General features: G+C 35.2%; 1 protein-coding gene across 1 annotated transcript; it reads left to right on the forward strand.

The window, feature by feature from the left end:
• The first annotated feature begins 452 nt into the window (after window positions 1–452).
• Window positions 453–7670, forward strand: LOC127084753 (uncharacterized). The gene is made up of 9 exons (XM_051025257.1): window positions 453–1818; window positions 1895–1984; window positions 2063–2504; window positions 2665–3578; window positions 3686–4906; window positions 4995–5213; window positions 5304–6152; window positions 6245–6825; window positions 7456–7670. Exons 1-8 carry the CDS (start codon window positions 1332–1334, stop codon window positions 6820–6822), a joined length of 4800 nt encoding a protein of 1599 aa, XP_050881214.1. The 5' UTR covers window positions 453–1331; the 3' UTR covers window positions 6823–6825; window positions 7456–7670.
• Window positions 7671–10780: the final 3110 nt, after the last annotated feature.

Here is a 10780-nt window from a genome sequence, read left to right on the forward strand (position 1 = left end):
CTATAACATAAATATACATTATTGAAGATCAAAACATAGTCAAAATCACAATTTTTTCAAAAAGTTGTATCTTAAAAATGATTTTTATGAAAAGCTATTTGAAATAGCTTCAAAATTAAGTGATTTTTTAAAAATTTGATATCCAAAAAAAGTTTCGATAAAATGATGAAATATCTAAAATAACATTTTAAGAATAACTATTCAAACCAAATTTTCATTTGAAGCTTTTATGAAAAGTTTATTTGTAAATTTTTTTTACACTAAAATTTATAACACTGTAAAAATCATTTTTAAAAAAAACCAAAACAAACGGGCCCTAAATGTGACATTCTAATAAATGGGATTCTTTGCAACCAGAAGTCTTACATAGTCAGCACATCTATAACCTCAATAACACGTCACCTCTGAAAAAATAGCATGTAATTATTATCGGTGGCGATGCATCAGGGTCATTGTAGAGAGGGGATTAATTGGTAATTAGAGTTTTTAGAGAATCCCTGCATTGAGCAGAACTACAAGAGAATCTCTGCTTGAAAGCATTCAAACATGTGTATCTTTCTGTGAAAGTCCCTATGTAGGGGTATCACGGAGCACGGAGCAACAGTGTGCATCAATAAAGTAACACTTTTCTTTATGCCTCAGAATCTTATTTCTCATGACTTGAAAATGTTAAATAGAAAATCTATAATTCAAGTGCTGTAATCGATTATCACAGGGTGTAATCGGTTACAACTATGAAGAGTTAAATAAGCCGAAGAAAAGCGATTTTCTCGTGGGTGTAACCGGTTAAGCATTTGCAGTAACCGATTATCACTGTTGTAATTTTCATTTTTATAGCAACTGTAACGGGTTACAGGTTTTGTGTAAATGGTTACAGGTACGCAATTTCAGTTTTTCAGTTATTTAATGTTGTTGTTTGTGTTTCAATCCACTTGTATTTTGTATAAATACTTTGGAGGTATCCTCATCGATTGTTAAATGAAAATATTATTCTCACCCTCAATTATTCTCTCCTTGTTACACTCAATCCCTCCAATATTCACCAACCGGACCAACCTGGTAATTCCAAGTTCCAACAGAAAATTCATGCCTTTAATAGTTGAACTTTATTTAGCTTTTAAGAAGATAAGTTTGTTTCTGAATCAGAAAGCATATCACTAATTGCAGAACAAATGTATGTTTCCCAAACAACTTATTCAGAATCTGTTGTATGAACACAGGTATGTTGAGATATATATTTAGAAAAAAGGCACAATTTTATAACAGCTACCTTGCATAAATCAGTTCACCATCCAACTAGTTATTAGTTTTGCACACAATTTCTCCAAGCAATGGATCCGTATCAGAACACCGACAAAAAACCTAATGCAGCAAAAGCGCGGTTGAGAAGAAAGACATTCCTGCAAGAAAGAAGTGCAAAGAAACATAAGACAGTGCATCAAAAAAGTAGTGGTTGTCAAAATCAAAACGTGGCTCAGCCAAGGTTGTTATTTCAAAGTACTTCACAGTCTGAAATAGCTTCTCAATCTTCCAATCAGCAGAATCAGCTCAATCAGAATTATAATAGGAGCATCAACAGATTCAACACTAATTTTCAAATGTATACTCAGCGAAATACTAGCCTAGAACCATATCAGAGGGAAAAAACTGTGGTTGGTATTGATTCCTTGCGTGTCAATCTAACGAGCAAGTTTGTAAATATCAATACCAATGTTGCTTCGTCTTCGTCAAACCTGAAGTTGCCAACTGCCACAAATTGGAATATATCAAGTGCAGATAGACATGTGCAGGAAAAAAGTGTCTATGATTCCTCTGAAGGTACTAATAACAATCATATCATTATATCTTTACTTTTGTACTGATCCAGTGTAAAACAAAACAATACACTCTCCAGGTTCAAGTGATGATGATAGCAACTCAAGTCTTGATGAAGAAGAAATGCATACAAATCACAAATCTAAGGGTTATGGCATTCTTAGTGAAGGTAGTTAAAAACCATTTATATAAAGTGCACAACAATACAATGGTATAACTGATATTATTTTGGTGTTAATATTTATAGGTTATTATGATGTCGGTGATCCACTAATTGAATGCGAGTATTGTGGAGCAAAAATGTGGTACCAAGAGAGAATGAATAAACATAAACATGCTGCAAGTCCTAAGTACCAACTATGTTGTGGAAATGGAAAGGTTCAACTTCCACTCTTGAAATCACCACCTCCATTCCTTCAACATCTTCTATTTGATCGTGATTCATCGGTTAGCAAGAACTTCCAACAGCACATCAGAGTTTATAACATGATGTTTGCATTTACTTCACCAGGAGCAAAGTTAGATAACAAATTTAATAATAGTAGAGGGCCACCAACAATCAGAATACAAGGTCAATCATGTCATAGAATAGGAAGTTTACTGCCTATGCCGGAACAATCACCAAAATTTGCACAACTTTATATTTATGATACAGAAAATGAAATACAAAATAGACTTCAAGGGATAAGGTATGTAAATGCTTATGCTTGTTTATCATACAATTTAGGAGGGTCTTATATTTTGGGACAAGGGTAGTATACTTCATTTAACTAGAAAGATAAGTTTATTCATAAGCTTTATATTTAAACCATTCTTTAGAGCCAATCTCTTTTCCTGATTGATTTATAGGAACAATAATAACATTGACCCAGATACTGTTTGCAAATTGTCTGAAATGCTTTATCAACATAATACACATACAAAATCTTTTCGGATGGTAAGAGAAAGATTGAACCAAGGTAATGTGAACAATTTGAAGCTAAGGCTGATTTCTGAGAGAATTACTGATGGTAGAATATACAATCAACCCAATGTGTCTGAAGTAGCAGCTCTTATTGTTGGTGATGTTGGTACTGCTTCAAAAAGAGATATAATAATACAGACTCAATGTGGTAAACTTCAAAGAATTGATGAATTTCATGCTAGCTATTTATCTTACCAATATCCCTTAATATTTCCATATGGCGAAGATGGCTACCGACGTGGCGTGGCTCATAGAGATAGAGAAAATTCTAAGAGAAGACAAAGGAATTGGCTGACTATAAGAGAATGGCTTGCTTTTAGAATTCAATCTAGAGCAGAGGAAGCACAAACTTTATTATGTTCAAGAAGACTATACCAACAATTTTTAGTTGATGGATTCACTATGATAGAGTCTGAAAGACTCAATTGGCTTAGGAAAAATCAATCCAAGCTACGAGTTTCTAAATATCGTAGTCTTAATGAATCTGATCACCAAATCCAAACTCAAGGGTCAAACAAAGGAAAAAGAGTAATATTACCTGGAACACATGTGGGAAGCTGCAGATACATGAATCAGTTATATTTTGATGGAATGGCAATTTGTAGCTATGCTGGTTTTCCAGATCTTTTTATTACATTTACCTGCAATCCCAACTGGCCAGAAATACAAAGAGTGCTAGGATCAATAAATTTGAAAGCACATGATCGTCCTGATATAATATCAAGGATATTTAAAATGAAACTGGACGAGCTCATTTCAGATTTGACCAAGAAAAATGTGTTTGGGAAAGTTCTTGCATGTAAGTTTATTATTGTTAATGCACACGACATGCATATATTACTTTATCTACACGCATTGATTGTTTATATCAACTAACAAACTTATTAAAATTTTGTTTACTTTCAGATATATACACCGTTGAATTTCAAAAGAGGGGATTGCCACATGCGCACATAGTAATATTTTTACATCCTTCTAATAAATGCCCTACCCCTGATGAAATTGACAAAATCATTTCAGCTGAGATACCGAATCAGGAACATGAGAAAGAGTTATATAATTTGGTTAAAAATTACATGGTTCATGGTCCATGTGGTTTATCTCACAAATCATCACCTTGCATGAAAGATGGAAAATGCTCAAAATATTATCCTAAGAAGTGTCAGAACTCAACATTTGTTGACAAATACGGTTATCCAGTCTATCGACGAAGAAACAATGGTAACACAATTGTCAGGAATGGAGTTTCATTCACTAACAAAAATGTTGTGCCATACAATCCTATGTTGCTGATGAAGTACCAAGCACATATAAACATAGAATGGTGTAACCAAAACACATCAATAAAATACTTATTCAAGCACATAAGTAAAGGTTATGACAGAATAACAGCTGTTATTGATCCAGCACAAGGCATAGGTTCAACTCGAAGTGGTAACATTGATGAGATCAAACAGTATATTGATTGTAGGCATGTGACACCAGCTGAAGCATGTTGGAGAATTTTTTCATTTCCAATACATGGTCGAAAACCAGCGGTTGAAAGGTTGTTTTTTCATATTCCAGGAGAGCAATTGGTCTACTTTAACGATTGTGAGCATATTGATGATGTGTTGTTGAAACCAAGTGTCACTGAATCGATGTTTACATCTTGGATGCAAGCAAACAAGATTTATCCTCAAGCCAAAAATTTGACTTATGTTCAGTTTGTTTCTAAATTTGTATATGACAAGTGGAAACGGTTATGGAAACCGCGTAGGAGAGGTTATACTATTGGGAGGCTAATTTGGGTTCCTCCAAGTACTGGAGAGCTTTTTTATTTAAGAATGATGCTTACTGTTGTTAAAGGACCTGTCAGCTATGAAGATATTAAAACAGTTAATCAGATCCAATATAAAACATTTGGAGAAGCATGTTTTGCAATGGGTTTCATTGAAGATGATAGAAAAAATATAGAGGCCATAAAAGAGGCAAATGAGTGGGGTTCTAGAAAGTACTTAAGAAAGTTATTTGTTACTATGCTCTTGTCAAATACTATTAATAGACCAGACTCTGTGTGGAATAAAACTTGGAAACTGTTGTCTGGTGGGATACTTTATGATCAAAGGAAACTGGCTGCCAATCAAGGTATGGTTCAATAACCTTATTTTATAGATTAAACAATTTAAGCACTTCATAGCAATACTTATTGAGTATGGGTTTGTCTTATTTTTAGACTTGCAACTTACTTGTGAAGAGATACAAAATTTATCTCTATTTGAGATTGAGAAACATCTGCAAACAAACCAAAGAAGTCTGAAGGAATATACGTCAATGCCATATCCAAAAGATTATGTCACGGGTCAATTAGGAAATAGATTAATATATGAAGAATGTGACTATGATCAAGATGTTCAACAACAACAATTCCAACAATTGTTCGGTTCTCTGACAGGTTATTCATTTTTGTTTACTAACAACCATTCACTATTCTAATTATCAAATCTGTGTCAAGTTTTAAAAATTGAATTTGATTTTGTTATAGATGAACAAAGAGGAATATTTGAAACAATTATGAAGGCAGTCAACAACCAAAAGGGAGGGGTATTTTTCTTATACGGTTATGGTGGAACTGGAAAAACTTTCATGTGGAAAACTTTAGCATCGGCCATACGTTCTCAACGTCATATTGTGTTGACTGTGGCATCAAGTGGAATAGCATCCCTCTTATTACCGGGAGGAAGTACAGCACATTCAAAGTTTAAAATTCCTATTCCTACACTTGATTGCTCGACTTGCAATATAGAAAAAGGAAGTGAAATTGCAGAGTTGCTGAAACTAACAAAGCTTATAATATGGGATGAAGCTCCAATGGCCCATAAATTTTGTTTTGAGGCTTTGGACAAAACTCTTAAAGACATAATGAGTTTAAGCACCTCAATATTTGGAGGAAAAGTAGTAGTGTTTGGGGGAGACTTTAGGCAAATTCTACCCGTCATTCCAAGTGGAAGTCGTTCTGACATCGTCCATGCAACAATTAACGCATCATATATTTGGGATCATTGTCAAGTGTTAACTCTAACAAAAAATATGCGTTTGCAAACTGGGTCAGAAATTTCCGATACTGCAGAACTCAATGAATTCTCACAATGGATGTTAAATATTGGCGATGGGAAGATTTCTGAGCCAAATGATGGTTATGCTGAGATAGATATTCCAAGTGAATTATTGATTACCAATTTTGCCGATCCTATTGAAGCAATTGTGAAAAGCACATATCCAAATTTAATGGAAAATCATAAGAATGAATTTTTTTTGCAATCTAGGGCCATTTTAGCATCAAAAGTTGATGTTGTCGATCAAATAAATGAATATGTCCTACAATTGTCTCCAGGTACTACTTGATTCCTTATGTTTATTTAATATCAAACCTTATTTGTTCAAGATTTATTATGTTCATTCGAATAATATCATGTTACACTATAGGTGAGGAGATGGAGTATTTAAGTTCAAATTTTATAGATCGGTCAGAAGCTAATACCAGTGAAGCATTTGAAAAACTTACCCCAGAGTTTTTGAGCTCACTAACAACATCAGGTCTTCCTAACCATAAAATCAAACTCAAGATTGGTACTCCGATAATGCTTTTAAGAAATTTAGACCAAAAAGAAGGATTGTGTAATGGAACTAGATTAATTGTCACAAGGCTGGCAAATCATGTGCTAGAAGCAAAGATCATTACTGGGAAAAATATTGGAAGCATGATCTACATTCCACAGATGTCTCTATCTCTGTCTCAATCACCATGGCCATTTAAGCTTATACGAAGACAATTTCCTATAATCGTCTCATATGCTATGACAATCAATAAATCACAAGGCCAATCACTCGACTTCATTGGGTTATACTTGCCTAGATCAGTGTTTAGCCATGGCCAACTATATGTGGCGATTTCCAGAGTTAAGAGCAAGCAGGGTCTCAAGATCTTAATACATGATGATGAAAGACAGCCACTCAACATTACCACCAACGTTGTCTTTAAAGAGGTCTTTCAAAATCTTTAATTAGTAAGTTTATGAACCTTCATATTCAATTTATATATAGTATCATCATATGCAATCATAACTATATACAAAACATTTTAATGTAATTTTTTACACCTACCATACAACTTTGATGCCAATTCTGGACACATTTTTGACTAATTTTTTATTGTTATAAGATACATTTATAAGAAATTCAACTTACATATAGTCATCATATGCAATCACAACTATATACAAAAAGAATTATGTAAAATATTGTACACGTATCATACAACTTTTATACTATATATGTCACTCCTTCACATTTAGAGCTGTAACAGAACTATTTTCCTGCTAATATTTTCCTTCTACTCAAATATCTTCCCTATGGAAGCAGTTCGTAGGGTGCCCAAAAGGACAGAAAAGAGCTACTTTTGCAACTATCCACCATGTCAGCAATGATGTTTGTTTACTTATAAAGTTTCACTTTTATTGGATTGTAACAATTTATAACAATGATCTTTCTGTTAAACAGTTATCTGTGACATGAAAGCCATAAATGTTAGTTCTGGTCCACTATGCAGTTAGATTTTCTAACTTTTCATCTTCGGTTTAATTCTTTCTTTCATGTTATGACCGAACTATTGATATTCTCTATTATACTGCTAGCAGATTCCAAAACCGGTGTACCAGAAGAGCCAGCGCGAGATGAACAAGCGGAGAGGTTGGGAGACGGTACCATCGCAAGGAGGATTAATGCATGCATTAATCCATTTCTCCTAGAGACACTACAAGATTTTTGTTGTGTAGTGTTGGCCAATCCTATGGTATGTAGTGCTGATATAACCCGCGTCTCTTTAATTTCTAAACTGAATATACATTTTAGTGTCGGCTTGAAGTGTTATGTAGCGTATGTTTCTTTAAATTATGACTATATATTTTATAACGTGGCTTTCTTTTGAAAAATACTTTCTGATATTAACAAAGTAGATGTCAAAGTAAGTAAGTAAGAAACTAAGCTAAGCAAACACAACATCAGTGATGTTCTAGTGTGTTATAAAATATTTTACTGATATATTAAAAAGTGACTCTTACATATTACATCTATATGCTTTAAATAAGAGAGAATAGAAGATCTAATGGGCTTTGACTAATGGGCCTCATTACTAATAGAAATAATTACTATTTACAATCTAATATTTACAACACTCCCCCTCAAGCTGGTGAATGGATATCTATCATTCCCAGTTTGCAAGTAAGTTGCCTGAATCTTTCTGTTGGTAAGCCTTTTGTTAACACATCTGCCAGTTGATGCCCGGGAGGAACGTAAGATGTAGTTATCAGTCCACTATCCAACTTCTCTTTGATAAAATGTCGGTCAATCTCAATGTGTTTAGTCCTGTCATGCTGAACAGGATTATGAGCAATACTAATAGCCGATTTATTGTCACAAAACAATGTCATAGGACCTTCACATTGTATCTTTAAGTCTTCTAGAATTTGTTTCATCCACAATAGCTCACAAATTCCTAATGCCATAGCTCTAAATTCTGCCTCGGCGCTTGATCGAGCAACTACACTTTGCTTCTTACTCTTCCAAGCTACAAGGTTACCACACAGAAAAGTACAATAGCCTGACGTAGATCTTCTGTCACTCACTGATCCGGCATAATCCGCATCAGTGTAAGTCTCCATAGTTAGATTTCCACCTCTTTTAAACAAAAGTCCTCTCCCTAGAGTTGCTTTAAGATATTGTAGAACGCGGTCTACAGCCTGCAAATGTCTCACCCTTGGATCATGCATGAATTGGCTCACCACACTGACTGCATATGCCAAATCTGGTCTAGTGTGTGCCAAGTAAATCAATTTTCCCACTAATCTCTGATATTGACCCTTGTCAACTTTGTCACTTTCCTCCTCAAAGCTTATCCTGTGATTTTGTTCAATGGGAACACTTGCAGGTTTGCATCCAAGTTTGCCAGTTTCCTGCAAAAGATCAAGCACATACTTCCTTTGAGAAATAAAGATGCCTTGCTTTGAGTAGGCTACCTCAATTCCCAAGAAATACTTGAGTTGCCCAAGGTCTTTCATCTCAAACTCTACTGATAATTTCTCTTTGAGGAAATGTCTCTCAGTCAAATCATCTCCTGTAACAATAATATCATCAACATAAACAAGAAGTATAGTCAGTTTTCCTCCTTGTGAATGTTTAAAAAATAAAGTGTGGTCTCCTTGACTTTGCTTATAGCCCAAACACATCATTGCCTTTGTGAATCTTCCAAACCATGCCCGAGGGGACTGCTTTAGTCCATATAAGGCTTTCTTCAATTTACACACCTTGTTAGCTCCATTTGTTATGCCAACACCTGGTGGAATCTCCATATACACTTCTTCCTCTAAGTCTCCATGCAAGAACGCATTTTTAACATCAAACTGTTGCAATTCCCATCCACATGAAGCAGCAAGAGATAGTAAAATTCGAACAATATTCATCTTTGCCACTGGGGCAAATGTCTCCTCATAATCAATACCATACGTCTGAGTATAACCTTTTGCCACTAGTCTTGCTTTGTACCGATCAAGTGTACCATCAGATTTGTACTTTACAGTATAGATCCATCTGCATCCAACTGGACTTTTGTCTCTTTTCCTTTCAATAATCTCCCAAGTACCATTTTTTTCAAGTGCTCTCATTTCCTCATCCATAGCTTGGACCCAATTTTTATTTTGCAATGCTTCTTCAACAGATGATGGGATTTTCACAGAATCAACAGCTGCAACAAAACTTTGATATTGTGTGGAAAGATGTTTAGTGGAGACATATTGAGAGATAGGGTGTCGATATAGGGAGGGACAAGATCTTTTATCCTTCCTCAAAGCAATGGGTAAATCAACTGGATTAGTGTCACAAGTATCAGAAATGGCACAATCACCACTAGAGGAATCATTTTCAGTACTTACCTCCGGTTCAGGCGATTGAATTTGTTTCTGGAGAAGGTCAGGTTTACTTCTTCTCTGATACACTAGAGTTGGTGCTGGAGGTGCTGATTCCTGTAAAACAGAAGGCCTTGAAGGACCAGGAACACTTACTGGCTCAGATTCAGGTGTTGAACTAGGACTCAAACTCAAACTAGGTGACAACTCGGGTTCAAGAGAGGGAACACTGATAGGTGTTCTAGGGAGGCTAGGACCAAGGATCAGAAACTCGGACTCAGACTCTGACTCTAAGTCACTTATGTTCTCCCCTTGAGACTAAGAACGAGTGATATATGACACATTTTCATGAAAGGTGACATCTTTGGAGACAAAGAATTTTCGACTCGGGGGATGATAACATTTGTACCCTCTTTTGTTGGGTGCATAACCCAGAAAGATACATCTGACAGCACGGGGATCCAATTTGTTGCGATATTGTTTGTGAACATGAACAAAAGCAACACAACCAAAAATGCGAGACTCAAGAGTGTGTAAGATAGGAACAGATGGAAAACGTGAAAGCATAAATTGGGCAGGACTTTGATTACCTAACACTCGAGATGGGACCCGGTTAATCAGATAGGCAGCAGTAAGAATTGCCTCACCCCAATAAGAGGTAGGAACAGACATTTGAAAAAGGAGAGATCTAGCAACTTCAAGTAAATGACGATTTTTTCTTTCTGCGACACCGTTTTGTTGTGGGGTGTCAACACATGTGAATTCATGGAGAATGCCATGTTTACTAGTGAAGTTGGAAAAGGTATGATTGACATATTCTTTACCATTGTCAGAACGAATTCTTTTTATGCCTTTCCCAAATTGCGTTTGTACCATATTATAAAATTGGATAAATATTTGTGGTACTTCGGATTTAGTATTCATCAAGAAAATCCAAGTTACCCGAGTACAATCATCAATAAATGAGACAAACCATTTTGCACCAAAAATATTAGAGGTAGGGGCAGGTCCCCAAACATCAGAATGAATCAAATCAAAAGGTTCATCACTTTTATTAAAACTG

Source organism: Lathyrus oleraceus, chromosome 5 (assembly GCF_024323335.1).
Source record: "Lathyrus oleraceus cultivar Zhongwan6 chromosome 5, CAAS_Psat_ZW6_1.0, whole genome shotgun sequence".
Taxonomy (NCBI): domain Eukaryota; kingdom Viridiplantae; phylum Streptophyta; class Magnoliopsida; order Fabales; family Fabaceae; genus Lathyrus; species Lathyrus oleraceus.

What these genes read in the sequence shown, in the direction of transcription:
- LOC127084753 (XM_051025257.1), top strand. Translation starts at nt 1,332, where the DNA reads ATGGATCCGTATCAGAACACCGACAAAAAACCTAATGCAGCAAAAGCG. An exon ending in TTATGGCATTCTTAGTGAAG is followed by an intron (nt 1,985 to 2,062) that starts GTAGTTAAAAAC and finishes TAATATTTATAG; the next exon opens with GTTATTATGATGTCGGTGAT. An exon ending in TGTCCTACAATTGTCTCCAG is followed by an intron (nt 6,153 to 6,244) that starts GTACTACTTGAT and finishes GTTACACTATAG; the next exon opens with GTGAGGAGATGGAGTATTTA.